Here is a 23198-nt window from a genome sequence, read left to right on the forward strand (position 1 = left end):
CCAACTGCACCCCTCCCCCCTCCCAGCCACATATTTTATCTCTTAAATATCGTTGTTCTCATCTCTTAGGCAACAAATGGGAGAAAAATTCCCTGAGAGAAATGATTTTTTCTTTTTTTTTTTTTGTTCTTTCCTCACCTCCAACAGGGGTCCTGAACAAGAACAAGCTTTTGAACAAATTAAACAGGAGATTGTTCATGTTAGTAGCCCTTGGGCCAGTCAGGACAATACAGGATATGAAAAATGTGCTCTACACCACAGCTGAGGAGAATGGTCCTTTCTGGAGCCTCTAGCAAAAAGTACCTAGGGAGACCCAAGGACAACCCCTGGGATTCTGGAGTCAGGGATACAAAGGATCCAAGGCCTTTTACACTCCAACTGAAAAAGAGATACTGGTAGCTTATAAAGGGGTTCAAGATGTTTCAGAAGTGGTTGGCACTGAAGCACAGCTCCTCCTGACAACCTGACTGCCAGTGCTGGGCTGGATGTTCAAAGGGAAAGTCCCTTCCACACATCATGCCACTGATGTTATGTGGAGTAAGTGGGTTGTGTTAATCACACAGCAAGCTCAAAACCCCAATCACTCAGGGATTTTGGAAGTCATCACAAACTGGCCAGCAGGTGAGAATTTCAGACTAATTTTAGTGGAGGAAGAGGAAAACATAATGTGTTGAGGAGGCCCCACCATATAGTCAGCGACCAGAAAATAAAAAATAATACGATCTCTTTCTTGATGATTTCTGCTATATCGTAGGGATACATCAAACACGGAAAGCTGACTTATGGATTCATACATGGTGAGTTGCAGAAGCTATTGAGGGCCAAGGTAGATCAATGTCGCTGTCGAGGCGGTTATGACATAAAGCAGAGACTACAAGCAGTCTCAGTTGGCAACACTTTATTATTGAATATGGTTGATTTTTATACACTTTCTAATTGTTTATCTTTCTTCTATCTTTACTATTGGCTATAAGAAATTAACATAATATTATTGGTGAGAAGTTATGGTGACTTAATTAACTTTCTAAAAATGTTTCATCTAGCTGCAAAGTTCTTCTATCTTTCTTCCCTCGGTCTCCTTGGCTACAGCCTTGGAGAGAGCTCCTTATCAGTTTCTTCTTACTTCTCAGCTTCTTCTCGCTCCTTTAGCTAACAGGCCCGCTGTTAGCCCCTTCCACAGATCAAGTCGTTGCAGAGCTGAAAGCCATCAATTTGACTTTGGATATTGCTGAAGGAGAGAAATGGTCAGCGTTCCACCTCCCCACTGACTTGTGGATGGTAGAAAATGCTTTGTGGGGGTGGTTGGACCAATGGAAAAAAGACTATTTGGCAGCACAGAAGGAAAGCCATCTGGGCTGCTGAATCATGGCAATACATGGCTGCTCAGGTTGAGAAATTGACTGTAAAAGTACATCATGTAGATGTGATGTTCTTCAGTAGTGTGACTCTTGGGTGCATGTGGAAAAATGGTGAGGTAGATCAAGCTACCAAGATTAAAGTGTCTCAAGTGGATCTGGACTGGTGACATAATGGTGAATTATTTCTGGCTCAATGGGCTCATGATGCATCAGGTCATCAGGAAAGATATGCAACATAGAGATGGGCTCGTTATCAAGATGTGGACTTAACCATGGACACTATATCCTAGATTATCCATAACTGTGAAACATGTGCTGTTGTCAAGCAGGCCAAGTAGGTAAAGCCTCAGTGGTGTGGGGGATGATGGTCAAAATATAAGTATAGGGAGGCCTGGCAGATTGATTACATCACACTGCCACAAACCTACCAAGACCAGCACTGTGTGCTGACAATGGTGGAAACAAACACTGGATGGCTGGAGACATACTCTGTGCCTCATGTCATTGTCTGGAACACCATCCTGGGCCTTGAAAAGCAAGTCCTGTGGCCACATGGCACCCCAGAAAGAATTGTGCTGGACAATGGGACTCATTTCAAAAATAACCTCATAGATACCTGAACTGGAGAGCACAGAATTGAGTGGATGTATCATACTCCCTATCATGCACCAGCCTCTGGGAAAATTGAACAGTACAATGGACTGTTAAAAAACACATTTAAAGTAGTGGAGGAGTGTGGGACCTTCAAACATTGGGATCTACATTTAGCAAAGGCCACCTGGTTAGTTAACACTAGAGCTCTACCAGTAGAGCTTGCCCTGCCCAATCAAAACTTCCATGTACCATAGAAGGGGATAAAGTCCCCATGGTGCATATGTGTCATAGTTTGACACTGGCACAATGCCAGTGCCCCCATGAGGATACCCTCTCCCTGGTTTCTGCTGTGAGATGTGACCAGGAATAAGCAAAGCAGGCTCCCACTTAGAAATAAAGAAAACAAAACTTTATTAACTACACTACAACTATATATAAAAAGGAACACACACAGGAAAAATGAAAACCTTACAAATACATTTCCTCCTCCCCCCACCAAATTTCCAGTACAATAAATCTATTCCCCAAATCACCAACTCTTGGTCCAGCACCACCCTTCAGACAATCAATCCTCAGTTCATCAAGAGGAGAGGAGTCCTTCTTGTACCATGGGCTTCCCCTGGAAACACAGTTGAAGCCTCGTGTGTTTCCGTGTCACTCGTGGCACTGCCCGGAGTACATCTGCCGTCGTGACCTCTTCCTCTCATGTCCAGTGCTCTCACCACTGCACATGGACCAGAGCTGCTTCTAGGGTTGTCTTTTTAAGGATGCTTTGTCCCAATCCAAAAAGGGCACAGTCTCTCCCTTGGGACACCTGTCCCCCCATATTTTTCACCCCCTGGGGCCGAGGGGTACCAACACTGAACCCTCTTGGTTCTGAGGCATTGCCTCCCCCTAGATGCAGTCTCTGTATCACAAGGAACATGGTTCTGTCCATGGCTATACAAAAAGAGTCCAGCAAAAGCCACTCCATCATCTCTTCCCACTAAGATTCTTCTCTATTCTTCCACCATCTCTCACTTGCCCAGACCTCTCTCACACTTGCCCATTTCCTTCTTCATCTTCCACTCTATCTCTCTTCTAGGAAAGGTCAATGTTCTGTAAAGTTTTCATTGTCCAAAAAGGGGTTAAAAGCTCCTACAAGCGGCCGGCTGCACCCCCCCCTTCATCTCCTTCTCAGCTGTGCTGCTAGCACAGGCACATGTTTATCAAGTTCCAAGGTAACAGTCTCCGGCGCGCACACACACACACACACTCACACACACTCAGTCTCTCTCTCTCTCTCTCGCTGCCCGATGGCTCCTGGTGTCTCTCTCTCTCTCTTTCTCTCTTCCACCCCCAGGGTCAGGCCTACCTCTCCCAGCCACATGGCTTTTCCCCTCCCCCCACCCAGCCAGCAGCTGGGCCAGGGGAGAGACCCGAACTCTTTCCCACCAGAAACCCAAGAGAGCCTCCCAGGGGAGAGCTCTGCTTTTAACCCTGTGTTCTCAGAGGCGGATCCATGTCCTAATGGCCAGATTAGATGTCAATATTAAAATCTGAACATCCATTGGCCTGACCACAGCATCCCAGGAAACACATTTCCTGTCAAACCACCACAATATGAGAAATATGTTAGGGGGAAGACAGTTTGGATTAGTCCTGCCTCAAGGAAAGGCAAACCCATCAGTGGGATTGTTTTTGCTCAGGGACCTGGGTGCACTTGGTTGGTAATGCAGAGGAATGGGGAAATGTGATGTGTACCTCAAGGGAATTTGATTTTCGGTGAGAACAGTCTCTAATGTTGAATTGTATAATATCGGTTGCTGAATGATTCTGCCACTGCGCCATAACTACCATGGACAATGAGGATGGACTGCTCCAGATACACCAGTCATGAGCTCCTGATGCAGCAGCCAGATGACAGCACACCAGCCCTCCTCCCCTGGAAGGCATCTAGGACAGATAGAACTCACAGTCAGACTAAATTAACTCTAAAGACATCTTGGAGGGTTGGCCATTGACAATGGAAATTATATGTTTGCTTGTGTATATTTTTTATATATACATACGTATATATTTGGAAGGTATAAGATCTGGACATGAGCTAGATGGTATAGAACAAGGGGTAGATAATGTCCTGGTTTTTTGGCCAGAACAGTGAATTATTCCACAGTAGTTGTGAGGGCATGGATCCTAGAGCCTCTGGGTGCATCTCACTGCTGGGGGGGGCAGCAGTAAGGAATTTTCACTTCTGAGGAGGAGGGGGATGTTGCTTACCATCAGGAAGAAAAAGGTGGCTTGCAGAGGGTCCCCCCGCCATTTTGTTCATTTTCTTGGGGGGGGTTGTGTGGTGCCAGGTCAGTTGGTGAATGTGGGGTTTTTGTATGCTTTTGTCATTAGTATTGTTGCTGTTACTGTTTGTTTTTTTATCTCGTTGCTGTTTCCAGTAAATTGTTCTTATCTTAACCCATAATCTCTGCCTCTTAAATCTCCCACTGGAGGGGAGAGGGAAGTGAGTGTGGTGGTGGTCGTGTGGCACCAAATTAGGGGGTGCCGCTCTTAAACCATGACAAAAACTGTGAAATCTGCAGGGAGTTATATAAAGCTGTGTAATTTATTTCTCAGTATTTCAGGGATGGCTGACCCTTCTTTGGATATTAGTAGAAATTGTCTTGGGGTGATTTTATGATGTACTTTATTCCCTAATCATCTGCTTTATGCCCAGAAATATCTGCAGTATCTTTAAGATGAACCAGGGGGTGGGGCCAGAGCCTGGGAGCCCCAGGCGTGGGCTCTGTTCAATCTCTCTCTCTCCAGTGGTTGGTGGCTACACAGATTGTTACTGCATTGCCTTCTGCTGGATTAATTTTCACCAACTTAGGCAAGAAACTTCTGGGGTTTTTTTTTGTTTTTTTACCTTCCCCTGGCATAGAGGCTTTTCACTGGCAAATCCTTTCGGCAACTTTTTTTGGTTTTGTTTTTTTTTTCTCTCTGGCTTGGGGAGCCTGTGGGGCAGCCATGGCCTGTCTGAACCCCAGGAAAGACCGAGACAGCAAAAGAAGGGACATCAAAATCCACCAGTTTTGCTTGCTGTGAGGAGGAAAACCAACGCTAGAGGATCAACAGCATCAACAGGTTTCCCCTCTGCTCTGCTCCAGGCTGCTATGTGAACTCCTCTTCTGTGGTATTCACATTCTCTGAACAGAGAGAGACATAATTCACTCTCACAGGATTTTTCCTGAAGAAGCACAGAGAGAAGAAGAGAAAACAATTCTTATCTCTATTCTCTACTCCTGTTGTTTTACACATGTGGAATGTGTTAGGAAGATTGTTTACCTGAAGTAATTTGTCAATTAGATTCTGCTGAGGATTGTTTTAATTCCTTGGCCAATTAGGTCAAAGCTGTGTCCTAGCTGTCGCAGACAGTCACAAGTTTTTCTTTAGTATCTTTTTAATATTCTTTAATATCTCTTTAGTATGTAATTTAATATAATATTAGTGCAAAATAGTATAGTTTTGATAAAACAATTGTTCAACATTCTGAATCAATAGTCAGGTACCAATCATTCCCAGATGTTGGGGTTGCCCAAAATACTATACTCTTCCCCTTCCCAGAGACAGAAGGGACCAGTCACCATTTTGTTTTCCAGGCCACACAGTCAGCCTGTGTATTTTTCTTCCCTGGGAATTTGAGGGGTTTTTTTTTTGTTCTGCTGTGGGTGTGTGGGTGGAGGGTAAGTTTCTGGGATTTCATATCTAGCATTTATTCAATCCTTTTCGGTGCCTTGTGGGCACCCCCCTTTTTTTTTGTTAATAAACAGTTTTGGGGTTTTTTTCACTTTCACCTGCTGGTATCAATTTCATTGGCAGAAGAAAACCGGGTTATTGAAGTTCTTTCCCTTTTAGAGGAAATACTCATTACAGGGTGTTTTCTCCCAAATTTTGTCTACAAAACCAAGACAAAATAATAATAATCTTCTGTCATTTCATCTGGTAGTCTTTTCTGTTACACAGAATTAGGTGCTTCAGCTGCAAGTAAATACATGGCTGGTTATCACCACAGAATGCTTTTTTAGAAATGTTTCATGCAGAGCATGTATATGTAGGAATCTAGGCATTGGATAAAAAATAGGGGTCAGCTAATATCTTTGCAATGCATTGTCTCTATTTTAAGCTACCTACTGAGGCTGGAGTTATTTTACTGACTGCTTTATAGGTGAAGATTTTCTGGGCCATTGTGTTACTTCTTTACTATAGAACAATATAATTTTAATAAATTATATGCACTGAAAATAGCAGAAATGAGATTGACACTGTGGTGAAAATATGATGTTCACTGAGGGGGGAAAACCCTGATACTCAGTATTTCAGCCTCCATGCTATAGGTACTAGCCTTTTTAGGAGGCTGCCTGATAGACTCCCTTGGGAGGCAGTCCTGAAGTGTTGTCATCTTATTGCAGGAGTTCCATACTGTTGTCTCCTTATCCCAAAAGTTTCATACTTTCTCAGTATTTCTTGTGGGCATCTCCTCAGAGCACTGACTCTTTCTTCTTTACTAGACAGCCCACTCTTTTATAGCACTCTTCTTCTCATTGGTTACAGCTGTGGCCTGTTAAAGTCAGGCCTATTCCTAATCTCTGATAATTGGCCCAGCTGCAACTCCTTAGGGGTAAGATTGCTTTCTACACTATCTTTATTTTCTTATATTCTATTCCCCTACACTGAAGGACAAAGGAATCTGAGAAGGTTGGACATTCTTCAAAAAAGAATTCTTAAAGGTTCAGGAGCATGCTGTCCCATGTGCTGAAAGATGAGCTGCTAGGGAAGACTGCAGGCCTGGCTTTACAGAGAGCTTTGGCTGGAAGCTGGGGGGAAAAAAAGAGTTGATCACTCTTGGAAGAAGGGGCAGGCAACTTGTGAGGACTACAACCATGTCATAATGTTATACAGGGAGAAAATTAGAAGGGCCAAAGCCTTAATATGGCTGCTGCCATACAAGACAATAAAAATGTTTCTGTATCAGCAGCAAAAGGAGGGGTAAGGAGAATATCCTCACTTAAGTGTGGGGGAAAGCATAGTGACAGAGGATGAGGAAAAGGCTGAGGTACTCAATGCCTTCTTTGCTTCAGTGTTTTATAACAAGACCAGTTTGTTCTCTTGGTGCCCAGCCCCCTGAGCTGGAAGATGGAGACAGGTAGCAGAATGAAGCCCTCACAATCCAAGGAGAAATGGTCAATGACCTGCTACACCACTTGGACACACACAAGTCCTTGGGGCTGGATGGGCTCCACCCAAGGGTACTGAAGGAGCTGACAGAAGTGCTCACCAAGCCACTTTCAATCATTTATCACCAGTCCTGGCTAACCAAGGAGGTCCCAGAAGACTGGAGTTTAGCAAATATGTCCATCCAGAAGAAGGGTTGGAAGTAGGATCTGGGGAACTACAGGCCTGTCAGCCTGACCTCGTTTCCAGGGAAGGTAATTGACCAGATAATCTTGAGTGCCATCACATGGCACCTACAGAACAACCAGGGGATCAGGCCCAGCCAGCATGGGTTTAGGAAAGGCAGGTCCTGCTTGACCAACCTGATCTTCTTCTATGACAGGGCAACCTGCCTAGTGGATGAGGCAAAGGCTGTGGATGTTGTCTCCCTGGAGTTTAGTAAAGCCTTTGACACTGTCTCCCACAACATTCTCCTGGAGGCACTGGCTGTTCATGGCTTGGCCAGTTGCACTGTGTCCTGGTTTAGGGCAAATTTGGGAGAAAATCTCTAAAGGGGTTTCCTCTAGAAAAGCAAATTCAAGTGGCTCCTCCCCCAACTGGTTAGGGGAAAAAGATTTCCTTGGAGAAAAGTGGAAAAAACTGTTTATTTAACAGGCAAAGCATTCACCAGCACACACAAATAGACAATATTAAACAATAAAACCTCTTACCGCTCCAAAAGAGATGACAAACTCAGAAAAGTCCCCTTCATGGGCTGTAGCTCAGCTTACTCAGTCTCTTATCAGTCCCTCTGGTGCTGGAAATGCTGCTGTCCAGGTCCGGCCTGGTGGGCCACAGGTGTGAGCTGCCGGTGCTCTTCTTGGTGTTCAGTCCAGAGCAGGTTTAAACAGGTCCAAAGAAAAAGACAAAAACACAGTCTAGGGAACTTCTCTGCCTCAGCTAGCTAGAAACTAACTAAAACAAAGGAGCGCTCTGTCCTGCTGTCTGTCTGTCCATCTGCAGACAACGCAGTCCAGAAGCAGAAATGTGGAGGAGTGAGTGCAGTTTCTGATAACAAACTGTGGGCTTCTTCTTCCCCCCTTCACTCTTGGAACCAGTCTTAGAGGTGCAAAACTTGTTTCTGGGCTAAACAGACGAATGGGGATACAAGTATCATAAAGTCACCCTAGGACACACTGTTAGCTGGGTAGAAAACTGGCTGGACGGCTGACCTCAGAGAGTGGCAGGGAACAGAGTTAAATCCAGCTACAGGCCATTTACTAGGCTTTTCTCCAAGGCTCAGTGTTTAGGCCAGTCCTGCTTAATATCTTTATCTATGATTGCTTTAGAGGTTCGAGTGCACCCTCAGTAAGTCTGCAGATGACACCAAGTTGGTGTTGATCTGCTGGAGGGTCTAAAGGCTTTACAGAGGGATCAGGACAAGTTGGATCAATGGGCTGAGGTCAATTGTATGAAGTTCAACAAGGCAAAAGGCCCGGTCCTGCACTTGGGTCACAGCAACGCTCTGTAGCACTGCAGGCTTGGGGCAGAGTGGCTGGAAAGCTGCCCAGCAAAAAAGGACCTGGGGGTGCTGGTCAGCAGACAGCTGAACATGAGCCCAGGTGGCCCAGAAGGTTAATGGCATCCTGGCCTGTATCAGCAACAGTGTGGCCAGCAGGACCAGGGCAGTGATCATTCCCCTGTACTGGGCACTGGTGAGGCCACAGCTCGAATTCTGTGTTGAATTTTTGGCCTCTCACTACAAGCAAGTGGAAGTGTTCATGCATATGGATGTGGCACTTGGGGATGTTATGTTGGTGCTAGGTCAACAGTTGGACTTAATCTTGGAGGTCATTTCCAACCTTAATTATTCTGATTCTATAAATGGTTACTAGAGTACGTGCATTATAATATGAAACTGATTTAATGCTTCTAGCTTTATGATAACTAACAAGACAAAATTATTTGAATTGTAATGTATATATAATTAATATCAAGATATTATAATATATTGAATATCACTTCAGTGTTTGTTTTGGTAATCTGGAATACCAAGAATATTAATTTTCTATATTTAGCGTCCTTATCTCTTTGCAAGGCTTAAACTTCTGTCACCTTAGTGTCTGCTGGGAGGATGGCTGGCTCTGTATTTCCAAAGCAGAGACCAGGACTGTTTGATTATTGTGTAGTCAGAGATAAGTGCAGAGATAAGGTGTTGCCTGCACTTCCAGTCTGCATTCCCTTACTGTTCTTAAGCCTATTTCTTAACCTTAAAGTGTCTTCACCTAATTAAACCTGTCATTGTGAAAATCTGAATTTCAAAATAAAGTTTCTGTGATGCAGTGGAAAGATTTAGGTCTGCAAGCTCAGCAAACTGGATTTTTTACATTTTAAGTTATTAAGTTAATGGAGTGCTCCAATCTGAGTTGTGATGCTACACACCTTTTCCATGCTTCCATGTAGTGTGCATTTGTTTTGTGGGAAGAATAGTTGTGTATGAGATGAACAATTCTTTCTATGCATGGATGGTACCAGAGTGAAGTCTTGATTGTGTGATTATAAATGTTTTTAACTCCCAATGGGTTTTAGTGGAAACAAAATCTCACTCCCTGCTTAGGTTGACTTCTCTGTAATTCATTCCAGAAAAGAAAAATATAAATTGAATAAGTGGGGGCTAATGTGAACCTAGTCAACTGAGGGAGGTGTGTGTAATTTTGTTATTTGCCTAATTCCAGTTTTTGCTTTTGTGCTCAATATGCTGATTGATTTTAAGAAAGTCTATTCCTTTAGAGTTGGTGGAAGATTTAATGAGCTACTGCCATGTCACTTGTCTTTTTGTCAGTATATAAAAATGTTAGAAAAATTGCTGATTGTGAATTACCACAGGAAAAAAATTAGTGAACATTGGCTGTTGTAATATAAATCATATCTGTGCATCTCTTTAGAGTAGTGTTAAACCTATATTTTTATGTTAAAAGCATAAACTGGCATTACTGCAGGGAAGAATTTATCTTGTCTGCCTCTTGGTACATTTGAACTTTATTAGAGGATTGATCTAAGTTTAAAATTAACCAAGCCAAAAAAATAACAAGAGGGCAGGCATCATGGTAGCTGGGGACTACAGGGGTTTTGGTGGCTTATCCTTGTATAAAGGTGACTGGTTTTCTGGCATTTAGCAAGCAGGAAACTGGTTTGAAGAGCCACAACAGTGACCTAATAATTTTGTTTTCTGATGGTGGTTTTGTGCTCACTTACTTTTTTGACAGTATGTGCAAAGCTTAGTGCAGGAAAGAGCAGAGTTGTGATCACTAGTGAGAAACTTCTATTGCAGTAGTTCTGATTTAAATGGGTTTAAGTTACTGTGGGATTGCATGCTCAGAATATGGATCCCTGCTCTGAATTGTGTGAAGCCCTGTTTGCTCACTGACCTTTTAGTCACTGTTAAAAAGTAGCAAAAGTTTGGAAATACCTGATGGTCATTCACAGTTGCTTCCTAACTTCTCTATGATAGAAAGCTGTGTGGCTTTTAATTGTTTTAAGGCCATGTTTTAATTTTGGCAGTGAAGTAACTTTCTGAGCATGAGAATTTAAGACTACAGTAGTGATTTGATTGTGTCAGAGAATATCAGCTCTTCCCACTGGCATCTTGCATTAATGACTGTGAAAAATGCCATTCACTTGTGTTAAAATTTTAGAAGCTTAATAGCAATGAAAATAGTAATAAAAATTAGGACAATAAGAATTTGGATAATCAAACTTAGGACAATAAAAGACAATAAAAGCAAAGAATTATGGACGTCTGGGTGCTTTGCATTTTTCCACAAAAACACACCTTTCTAACAAAGGATTAACCCTTAAAAGCAATAGCCTATTCATATAAATATCTCATACATGATTCAAACATTCCTTTCAAACTAGGGTGTTTCTGCTTAATTTCAGCTTCCCCCCTCATCTTGTAAATCAGTCGGCTTGGTCCCTCGAAGTCTGTGTTGTCCCGATAAGGAGGCGATCATTCTTCTCTTGGGATCTTGGTGTCTTGTTGCTGTTATCTCTATGTGAAGAATTTCTTGATTATCTTATCCATTCCTTGAGCTAGTTAAAAAAAGTATCTTATATTGCATAGTTTTTATTTTAATATTATGCTAATAGCCGAAAAACTGTATTTACCACACTATTTAAAAGAGATTAATACAGCACTACTTAAAAAAGATTAATACAGCATAACTTTCCAACATAACACATATAGTATTTATGTTAATATTTGCGAAGAGCCAATCATATAATATGCATTTTTCACAATGACCATGATGTATGAGATTCTATGTCAGGGTGGTCTTTCAGTGGTGGGTATTCACTGTCCCATATTTTGAATTAGTTCTTCATAAGTGTCTTACCGATTTGAATTTAGTGCTAACCCTGCTGGTTTGGTACTGCTCTTTTGTCTTCACTAGAATACTTTTTGTTGCATTTGTTGATTAAACTTAGTTTCAGTTTTGGCAGAAGGCATAGACACAGGTTTATGAAGTTAAGGGAATCTACTTGAAATTCAAGTTCAGGATTAACTTTTTATACCAGATCACTTTGAAAATGCCTTGCTGACTGGTAGTCTAAGACTGTGCATGGAGCTTCAGGAACAACATGATGTTTTTCTAGCAGTTTCTAAAATTGTTAGAAGTTCTTATTGCTGTTTTCAGCCAGTAGTTTATTGTGCCCATCCTGGTATGGTATCGTACACATGCCTTGTTTACTAAAAGTTCATCTTATGTGTAATATGCTTAACTTATTTTTTCAGACTTTTGCACTTGGGAGGCTGGGGAGACTTCCTCTTCTAAAATCTATTTCTACTTTTATGCTAGCTATTCCAGCTACTCTCTTTGTACCTAATGTCTGCCTCACTCAAAAATATTTCTGCTTGACTGTTACTGTGATTTGCAGCTCCCAGTCAGTCTTGTAGTTGAGTTTGTAAAAAACTTTTGATCTCTCTTTTGTGCATCATTAGTAAATGGTGTTTAATACTGTATTGATAGCTGTAGGAAGTACAGTGTCCCCAAGTAAACTTTTCTAGCTGGTTCTACTCTTTTAAGAAAACCAACCAATATTTACTCGGCAGAAAGATAATCCAGAGTGCACTCACTTCTAAAGCTGCAACCCTGTAATGCCATGGATAAGCTTCCCAGATTGTGGATTTGAGGTGGGTGAAGGAGAGAAAAGCAGTAGAAGAGGTAGGCTGAGCAAGGAGGTTTAGAAGGCTGTTATCAGATGGGGACAGCAGGGTCTGGGACACTCTTTATGACAGAGCAAAGAGCACGGCTCCATGTGCGGGCTCAGTGAAGAGGGATGGCAACTGCCAGGTTGCACTTGTTGCCCCTTTCCTAATCTCTGTCTCTTCTCTCCAGATGATTGTGAAAAGAGTGTCAAGAAGGGAAAATGGCCTAGTGTCAGACTTCATTCTTTTGTGTTCTTGTTGTTATGCCTTGCTAGATGGAAATCCTTCCTCTTCAGGTTTACATGGTTGTCATCCTGTATAGAATAGGGGTAAACCCTTTAATCAAAATGTGGATAAAGCTATCCTGCTAATTTGATATTTCTAAGAAGTCCTTGTGTTTGCATGGCAAGGTTTTGGTAGCAAGGGAAGGGGAGGACTACAGGGATGGCTTCTCTGAGAAGCTGCTGGAAGCTTCTCTTATGTCTGACAGAGCCAATGCCAGCTGGCTCCAAGACAGATCCACCACTGGCCAAGGCCAAACCAATCAGCGACAGTAGTAATGTATGTGATAACATATTTAAGGATAGGGGAAAAAAATATTGCACAGAAGTAATTGCATCCAAGGAAGAGAGGAGTGACAATATGTGAGAAACAGTGCTGGAGACTCCAAGGTCAGTGAAGGAGGTGCAGGAGGTGCTCCAGGTGCCAGAGCTGAGATTCCCCTGCAGCTCATGGTGAAGACCTGCAGGATGTCTACCTGCAGCCCATAAAGGTCCACAGGAGAGCACAGACCCACCTGCAGCCTGTGGAAGACCCCACGCTGGAGCAGGTAGATGCCCAAAAGAAGGTTGTCACCCCATGGGAAGTCTGTGCTGGAGTAGGGTCCTGGCAGGACCTGTGGCCCCATGAAGAGAGAAGCCTACACTGGAGCAGGTTTGCTGGCAGGACTTGTGACCCTGTGGGGGACCCATGCTGGAGCAGCCTGTTCCTGAAGGACTGACCCTATGAAAGGGATCCACGCTGGAGCAGTTCATGAAGAACTGCAGCTTGTGGGAAAGACTCACACTGGAGAAGTTCATGAAGGACTGTCTCCCATGGGAAGGACCTCATGCAGGAACAGGGAAAGTACTCCTTTACCTGAAGAGGAAGCAGTGACAGAAACATGTGATGAACTGTCTGTAACCTCCATTCCTCATCTCACTGCACTGTTGGGGGAGAGGGGGTAGAAAATCAGGAATAAAGTTAAGCCTGAGAAGGAGGGGGGAGCGGGGGGAAGGTGTTTTTAAGATTTGTTTTACTTCACATTATCATTATCTTACTCTGATTTTGATCATAAATTCAATTAATTTCTCCAAGTCAGGTTTGTTTAGTCTGTGATGGTAATTGGTGAGTGATATCTCTCCTGTCCATTTGTGGAGGGGAGTGATAAGAGCAGCTTTGGTGGGCACCTGACCTCCTGCCAAGGTCAAACCACCACAGTATTTTAGCAGTCCAGAAATGTCTTTTAAAACATGGATAGTGAATTAGGGCAAGGAGGAGAACAAGTGGTGAGGGGAGGAAAAGGAAAGTCATTAAAATAGGAACTTTCTAAACTGAATTTGCCATGTCTTGCATCTACTGTTTATTCAGTTTAGATGGTCCCCTCAAAATAAGGGGTAATTTTGATGCAAATTTGAAGCCTTTCATAGGTAATTTTGATGTTTGGACAACCAGTATATCAGTGACTTAGGATTATAACTTTTGTGTTCTGGTAAGCTTGTAGTTGTTCAGTTACTTTTTATAACCACATAATTTTGTCATTAAAATAAACATCACTTTTTTCTCAGCAGCAACTCATGTAATACCAAATAATATACATAGTCTCCCTCAAAAAAAACCCCAACAAACTGAAAAAGCCTCAGATACTGATGTTATAAAAAAGAAAAAAATTCCACCAAAACTATGTAGAAATATGCCACATGTAAGAAATAGTTTCTGACAGTTTGCATAGACATGTGCTTTATGGACAGTTAAGTAATACAAAAATTTTTGTGTTTTCTTGGCACTATGCAACATGCAAAAATAAAACCATTCACTATATTAAGAAGCTTGTAAACTGAGGTTGGTAACCAAAATTTGAGGCAACAAATATTTGTTGTTGTTAAAATAGAAATTAATATTCTTGTGGGCGATAACAAGGAAGTTTGAGTAATTTGAATTGGATAATTATAATGTCAGTAGTTATGCTTAAAGGGGAAACAGAAGGAATGTGTTGGAACAGGTTGGTGAAAGCACAGGAGGGTAGGGATGGACTGAGTCAGAGAAGGAAGCAAATGGAATATTTAAACTTTCTTCTCACGGATAAGAAGTGATGGAATTTCTTGAGAGATCAAGGTATGCAGGGAGGCTGGAATTTTAAAGCATTTAAGCAAGAGGGAAAAATTAAATGAAATTTTGAACAATGTCTAATGATTTGGCAATAGCAGTCTCATGGGATGATTCTTTAGGTAAAGTCTTTTTCTTGGCATTTGGAGCTACTTCACTAGATACAGAAAAGATAGCAAAGAATTGCAAGTCCTACTGAAACACAAAGTGTTATATGAATTGTGGCTTACTTGCATGTGTTAGGGAAATTTGGCAAGTAAATTATATTTAACCACAGTACTTTTTTTTCTTCAACTGTTATATTTTCTAATGTGACAGGCTAGCAATTGGTGGCTCCTCTGCTGTTGCTATTAAATGGTGTTTTCTCTCCTAGGGTTTGGACGTGGCAGAGGGAGAGGAGCAGGGAGGTTTTCAACCCAAGGCATGGGGTAAGAAACACACAGAGCACAGATTTCGGCAAGGATCAAACTCACTGGCAATATTAATTGACAGTGTTGCCACTGTGTGTCTTAATGTTGCTGTATGTTTGATAAACCTGTATAGATACAAAAATTCAAAATGTCTTAGATTATTGATGGATTATTTTTGTCTTAAACCAGTATTTCTACCTAGACACACCTATACAAACCTAATGTGAGTTTACTCAATGTTAATATCTCAAACTTGGGGAAACCATTTGTACCTATCAGTTGCAGCCATCAGTAGTGTCTTGGAGACTGAAAGTTTTGTGTGGTGCATATAGTTCTAGGTCAATTAAAAAAAAATTCTTTCAGTGTAATGTAGAACTTTCAAGTTCTATATAAAACCCAAAAGACTAGTGATTCTAAACTTTCTCCTGTTTTTGAGGTTTCATACTTTAGCTGTTTGGACATACATTGACCCTAAAACAAAATCAAAAGAAGTTACTCAGCAGCTCTAAAGTTTGTTCTCAGTTTTGGTGGAATAACTTGCTTTATGAAATGTAGCCTCCACTACTTTCACTCAGTGTTTGCCTTTAATGACATTTTATGTAGCATCATTGATGTCATGATGAACAGATGATTAAGTCTACTTTTCTGATAATTCTTCTTGTTCATACTTGTAGATGATAAACTGAAAAGAGGTTTTTCTTCAATGATCCTTTTTCACCTTTTAGCTTTATCCGTGTGTTTTGGCATTGGTGTCAAGAGTGCATTCTGAAATAGTCTTACTGATGGTCTGACTCCTGTCCTGCACAAGTCTGGTGCTCTTAAAGGACATGATACTGGTTTCTCATCAGTAAACCACCTTCTGAGAAACTATCACCTCAGAGAGGCTTATCATTATGCATATAAACTAATGCTTTATAAGACTGAGGGAGTAGGTATGCTGTTAACTGCTATTTCAGGAATTGTTGTTTTGGTTCAGTTTCTCTACAGTAATTTTTTTCAGTCTCTTCACTTTTTTTTTCTCCCCTTCTTTTCTCCCTCTTTTATCTGTGTCTGCTCATAGAGGAAACATTTTTGAAACTGAAACTATCAAGATAGATTATGTGGAAATCAAGAAGTTAAACCTAATGCAACCTCAGATAAAAATGATGACATCTATGTTCATTGAATGACCCATGTGTTCTCTTCCATTTTTAAACTTTTAAAACTCTAGGACATTTAATCCTGCAGACTATATGGAGTCTTCTGCCACTGATGGCTTTGGGACAAAATCAGAGATTTGGGAGACTGGTCAGAATGATGCAGATGATGGAACTGGTAAGATGCTTCAAGAAGTGGAAGGATTGAAATTAAGACCTCTAGCAAATTGCAGTTGAAATAACCATTCTGTTAGTGTTCAGTTAACTTCTGAAAATGTGATTACATTTCACATGACACAGATATTAGTTCTTTTTTATAGCTTAATTGCTACTAATGTGCAGAGCACATGCTGTAGCCTGACTGTTAGAATGAAGGGAAGGCAATTTGCAACTTTTTTGGTTTAATGCTAACAAATCCTTGAGAGACAAAGGGATTTGAAGAGTTATTGGAAGAGTCTTGTATGTGAAGACCTGTGTTAAAGGAGAAACCAATGCCTGAGCATTCTCACACCATTCAAGGAGTCACACACATACCACCTGAGACTTTACTGCTTAGACCAGAGTCCCTTCATAGTAGGCAGCTCCAGTGAACCAATGGGTGCCCCTTTCGACTCCTTGCTTACACACATTCCCTCTCAGGCGTGCTTCCTCCTTCTTCAGGCTTGACCCTAGGTTTCCCAGAGCAGAGTCTCAGGCATCTGATTTTATAAAAATAATTTAGGAGTGATACTGCAGCAGGTCAACTCAACATGGGTGCTTCTGGAGAGGGACCTCAAACAAAGAAAACCCTAGACTTTTATGCCCTCGTAGTTATGCACATGTTCTTCACCCATTCTTCACATACCGATGATGCTGTTGAGTCAGGGATGGGAAGAAAAGACTCCAGTCTTCAGAAGGTGAATCAGAAGGCTTTAATGAAAAATAGTGTGTCTTTTTATAATGCGACTCGCTAAGGTGAGACTTGATTGGTCTCAAAGTAAAAAACTCTCACACTATTGGTGAACTATGAATAGCACACTCTGGAGAACCATATCTAAAAACAACAGTTATAGAAAGAGAGATAATTGTTTTAATTCTTTCTTTGAGCTTTCTCACAGCTTCCCAAAGCTTCCCACGAAAATCCTGGGAGAACTATGTCTCTCTCTGTTCAGAGGATATGTGATTACCACATACCTTCACACGCCACTTGGTCCAATGGTGATTTTTGGTCTGGGGTCTTATAACCCTTTATTGTATTCTTTCTCTGTGTCCACAGACAGACCACTAACTGTTCTTGTCAAGTCGCAACTTCTGCTGATGGCTGTAGCCTTTTTATCTTCTGGTTTGTACTTCTTGTGCACTAGTTTAGTTGACAGAGCATGGAAAACTGAAAAGTGTTTGATTTAGAGTAAACACTATATAGCAACAACTAAAACATCAGTGTATTATCAACATTATTCTCATACTGAATCCAAAACACAGCACTGTACCAGATACTGAGAAGAAAATTAAGTCTATTCTAGTCAAGAGCATACCTAGGTGAAAGTGAATTTTTTTGCATGTCACATTAACATATATTCTATTTACTTGAAATTCCATGTCCAACCATACACAACAACTGGAATTGACTGTTAAACAACAGTTAGTAGCATCGGAACAATGAACTTTCTTCTTGCTGATTATCTCTATCAAAGTTAGATTTTGAGCTGTATCCAATTTACAAAAAGAGAGCTCTTTCATTGCGTTTTCCAAGGTTTGGTCACCCATCCCGTAAAAGTCTATGTCACATACCTCCCCTTTAGTCTTGTTAACTTTATACCACAGTGGGTCATCCATTGACTTTATACTTAGCCATGCAGTTGTGGTCCTCTGGATTAACAACGCCAAGAGTAGTGAGATGCTCCACTTCATGTCTTTGGTATATAGATTCTTTCCAATGCAGATATTTGTAAGCTGGTTGGTTATTCATTGCTCATTTGACATGAGAATGGTATATCCAATTTTCTTTCATAAAACTTTAAAAGTAAAATTAGAACACATTAAGACAGTATATGGCCTCTCCCATTTGGGTTCTAATTTGGATTTTTGTGAAAACACCTAATTAACACTTCCATCTCCAGGTTGTGTATTAGGTACTTGTATTTCAGGTGGTGTGGACTGACACAATTGAACATACTTCCTTTTTTCCTCAAACCCCTTTTGCATATATATAACATTCTAGTTCTAGTACTTTAGAACTTGTGACAAAATTAAAATGTCAATGACCAGATGGAAAGAATGGGTCTCTACCTGGGAATGGATGAAGAGCTGAACAAGAATTTATGGGTCAGGATTAAAGGGAGAGGAGGGACAGGTGACATTATAGTGGGGGTCTGCTACAGGCCACCCAACCAGGAAGACCAAACTGATAAGGCCCTCTACAGACAGGTAGAAGTGGCTTAAAGTTCCCAAGCCCTGGTCCTCATGAGGAGTGACTTCTACCACCCCAGTATCTGCTGGAAGGACAACACCACAGCAGGGTACAAGCAATCCAAGAGTTTACAGGAATATGTTGATGACAACTTCCTTCTCCAAGTGATAGAGGAACCAACAAGGAGAGGTGCTATGTTTGACCTTGTTCTCACCAACAAGGAGGGGCTGGTGGGTAATGTTAAGCTCAAGGGCAGCCTGGGCTGCAGTGACCATGAAATGATGGAGTTCTAGAACCTTAGAGCAGCAGCAAGGAGGATGCACAACAAGCTCACTGCTCTGGACTTCAGGAGAGCAGACTTTGGTCTCTTTGGAGATCTGCTTGGTAGAGTCTCATGGGATAAAGCCCTGTAAAGGAAGTCCAAGAGAACTGGTTGCTGTTCAAGGATAGCTTCCTCTAAGCTCAGGAGCAATGCATCCTAATGAAGAGGGAATCAAGCAAAAATGCTAGGAGGTCTGCATGGATGAAGAAGGAGCTGCTGGACGAACTTAAACACAAAAGGGAAGCCTACAGAGGGTGGAAGCAGGGACATATAGCCTGGGAGGAATATAGATTTTATGAGCAGCCAGGAATCAGGTTAGGAAAGCTAAAGCTCCAACAGAACTAAACCTGTCCAGGGATGCCAAGGGCAACAAGAAAAGCTTCTGTGGGTAAATTGGTGATAAAAGGAAGACTAGGAAAAATGTGGACCCTTTCCCAAAGGACAGGAGAGACCTGGTTATCCAGGTCATGGAGAAGGCTAAGGTACTCAACAAAGTTTTTTGCCTCAGTCTTCACCAGCAGGTGTTCCAGCCACACCACCCTAGTTGCAGAAGGCAAAGGCAGGGAATGGGAAAATGAGGAACTGACTGCTAGAGGAGAAGATCAGGTTTGAGACCATTTAAGGAACCTGGAGGTGCACAAGTTCATGTGCACTGGAAAAGGGGAAATATAACCCCCATTTTTAAAAAGGGAAATAAGGAAGAGCCAGGAACCTACAGGCTGGTCAGTCTCACCTCAGTGCCTGACAAGATCATGGACCAGATCCTCCCAGAAACTATGCTAAGGCATAAGGAAAATAAGGAGGTGATTGGTGACAGCCAACATAGCTTCACTAAGGGTGAATCGTGCCTGACAAATTTGGTGGCCTTCCATGACAGGGTTTACAGATGTGTTGGATGAGAGAAGCGTGACTGACATCATCTACCTGGACTTGTACAAAGCATTTGACACTGTCCCACACAACATCATTGTCTCTAAACTGGAGAGACATGGATTTGGTGGGTGCACCATGCAGTGCATAAGGAGTTGGCTGGACGGTCGCACTCAAAGAGTTGCAGTTAAGGGCTCCATGTCCAAGTGGAGACTAGTGATGAGTGGTGTTCCTCAGGGATTGGTGTTGGGACCAGTGCTGTTTAACATCTTTGTCAGTGACATGGACGGGGGGATTGAGTGCACCCTCAGCAAGTTTCCTGAAGAGATCAAGCTGTGTGGTGCAGTCGACATGCTGGAAGGAAGGGATGCCATCCAGAGTGACCTTGACAGGTGGGCCTGTGCAAACTTCATGTAGTTCAACAAGTCCAAGTGCAAGGTCCTGCACTTGGGTCAGGGAAATCCTAAGCACAAATACATGGTGGGTGGAGAATGGACTGAGAGCAGCCCTAGGGAATTGGTGAATGAAAAAATGAGTAGTTGTTATAGTCCCAGTTTGGATTATTTGCTGCCCAGGGGTTTCTGTCACCTTTTGCCTGTTGAGCCAATTCAGCATCCTTATTATTTATGTTATCTTTTATCAGGTTGGAATAATTTTCTCAGCAACACCTCAGTATCTCCCTAGCTTGGATTGTATCCAGTGCATATATTGGAAAATAGTTGAGTACATTTCTCAGCATCATTCCTTAGTCTCGGCATTTTACTTCCCACATAAAGCCAAGTCACCGGGATTCCAAGGTGGTTTAGTAAATATTTGCAATACAGGTGGTGCTCCAACCACAGCCCTCTGTTGCATGGCAGCAGGATTAGGCAAGACACTAGAAAGTATAGGATAGAATCTGGCAGCCAGCAGAGCAATTATCTGAGGCTTGTCTAGGCCAGTAAGCTCTGCTACTGCAAGCATTACTTTTGGTGATGCTTCTTTCATCTCGCACCTGACTTGGGTGTTTTTTCTCTCACACCCAACCATCCCAAATGTACCAGTAATCCATTTGTCCTGGGAACCTATCCTTTAGTCTATGTTGCAGAAAGGTAAGTCTGTGCTGATCAAAGGTCCCTTGCAGTGGCCACTGTTCTGCCAGGGTTCCATCTGTAGTTATAAATGGCCAGTCTTCTCGATATAAAATATGTGTGTATTTCTTTTTGATAATTTGCTGTACCAAAATTCTTTTCCAGTTTTGTAGTACCTTGGTCAAGTGCACCCCCTTTTCTGTGTTGGGTATATTTCCCATCACTAATTTATCCTTGTGCGCTTTACTCTGATCAGGCCAAGCACCAGCCTTGTCTCCTTGTGCAGTTTACACTGATCAGGCCACACACCCCTCTCTGTTTCCAATAAGTCTACTAATGGAATTTTAATACACACCTACTCTTGGGTGCACTTCCTTCTTTTTCAGGCTCAACCCTAGGTTTTCCACAGCAGTCTCAGGTGCTGGATGTAATAAAAATAAGTAGTTTAATAGAGTGGTATAGCAGCAGGTCAGCTGGAGCTGGTTGTCTCTGAGTAGGCACCCAGAACAAAGAAATCTCTGGGCTTCTATACCTTCAAAACACAGTACTGCACCAGCTACTAGGAAAATTACTAAGAAAGTGAACTCTGTTCTAGCCAAAAGCATATCTATGGTGAAAATACAGCTTGCAGCCTAAGGCTTCAGCAAATACAGCTACTCATGGTAAGCAAGTAAAGCTAAGCAAACAGCATACTAAATCACACAATATTATAACTCTTAAATGACTCGTTCTTATTTAAAACTTACTTATTAAGCTAAACAACTCATCTCACATAAGTCCTACTAAAAGTGATTAGTCCATGGGCATTGATTGAACAGTAGGGTATGAATAGTTAAGTAGAAAAAGAAAAAACATTTACAAATATGAATTCACTCAGTGACACTGGGATGGCTTTGGCACCCCCCCCCTGTATAATATAAGAATGTGAGTCTCTAGGATGGAGGAGAATTCTAAGATCTGCTACCTTTGAAGAGCATTATTAATTAAAGCATGAGTAGGCAATTGAATGAAAGCCAAAAGAGTAATCGGCCTGTCTGAAGATAGAAGCAGCTGTGTGTTTCTGTATGAAGTTTCAAATGTGAAGTACACACTCCTGGCTAAAAACAAGAGACGGGCCTAGTTTGGAAAGGAACTGCTTAACAGTGATTTCGTGGCAATTCAGAAATTAAGAATGTGACCTGCTGTCACCATTGAGTCGGGAATGGGAATGAAGGTGACACAACTCCATGCATTTTCAGAAGGCATAAAAGCTCACTTTATTACAAAACTTCACATTTTAATAAGCAACATTGTTCACCCAGAACCTGATTGGTTCTTAATAACACCTGTCACCCCATTGGTTAATTAGGAACAACACCGTCTTTCCATAAACATCATGTAGAACACGATCCACATGTTCACAAACACCAGCTGCAGAGACCAAGATAAGAATTGTTTTAATTATTTTCTCTGAGCTTCTCACAATTTCCCCAGGATGATGCCTGGAAAACTATCTGTTTCTCTCTGAGAACATCCACAACCTGCTTGTCTGTGATTGGTAAAACACGATACCTTTCTGCTTCCTGTATTCTCTTACAGGAGATAAAGACACAGGAAATCCTGCATCAGGATGGAGAAATTTATGGATGTTATTGTCCACACTTGGGAACCATCGAGTAGTATGAGAATTTTTTTAACCCCAGCAAAGGATAACTTCTGATCTCTTTACTGCTGAAGCTTACTCAGATGATTTTTCATCAACCCGTGTCAAGTGTGGAAGGAGAAGACTGGAGGCCAGAGTGTGCTCTGTTTGGCTCTGCTGTGAGCTGTGAGCCTTTTGAGATGCAGCTTTCTAAACTTCATATAAGGCAGTTTCCACTTAACCAGAGAAGACAATAACAGGCTCAGAATTAAGGAGGGCCTATGATGCAGCTGTTTTGTCACTCTGAGTCCTTTCTAGTCCAGTGTGGGAGAGTGGCCTTGAGTATATTAATAGCTGCTGAAAGGGAGCACTGGCCAAATTATGGCATCTTTTCTAGGAATTACTTTTGAAATTGCTCAGTGCTATAGTGCAAACAGAAACACATCTTTTACTTTCACTGATGTTAATTTTTCAAATAAGTTTAACAGATAAGTTAGAAGAATGCCTAATGACTTGTAAATTCCACCTAGGAATACTGATAATGTTGTTTGCTATATGGTAGCAGAGGACAAAGTATCTTGTCACAAGTATTGAAGAAGCAATAAGGTTAGCTAAAGAAAGAAGATAGAGAAGAAAGGCATGAGGAGACTGGACCAGAGGTAGAAGATTCACTG

At 41.8% G+C, this 23198-nt stretch overlaps 1 protein-coding gene across 1 annotated transcript in view; it reads left to right on the top strand.

Moving 5' to 3' along the window:
* Positions 1-23198, top strand: part of LOC129133639 (ubiquitin-associated protein 2-like) — a 178071-nt gene that overhangs the window by 23227 nt on the left and 131646 nt on the right. Inside the window, exons 6-7 of the mRNA XM_077193162.1 lie at positions 15080-15134; positions 16327-16430. Of these exons, the coding sequence (XP_077049277.1) occupies positions 15080-15134; positions 16327-16430 (159 nt within the window). The remainder of the gene's footprint in view (positions 1-15079; positions 15135-16326; positions 16431-23198) is intronic.

The sequence above is a fragment of the Agelaius phoeniceus genome, chromosome W, assembly GCF_051311805.1.
Source record: "Agelaius phoeniceus isolate bAgePho1 chromosome W, bAgePho1.hap1, whole genome shotgun sequence".
NCBI lineage: Eukaryota > Metazoa > Chordata > Aves > Passeriformes > Icteridae > Agelaius > Agelaius phoeniceus.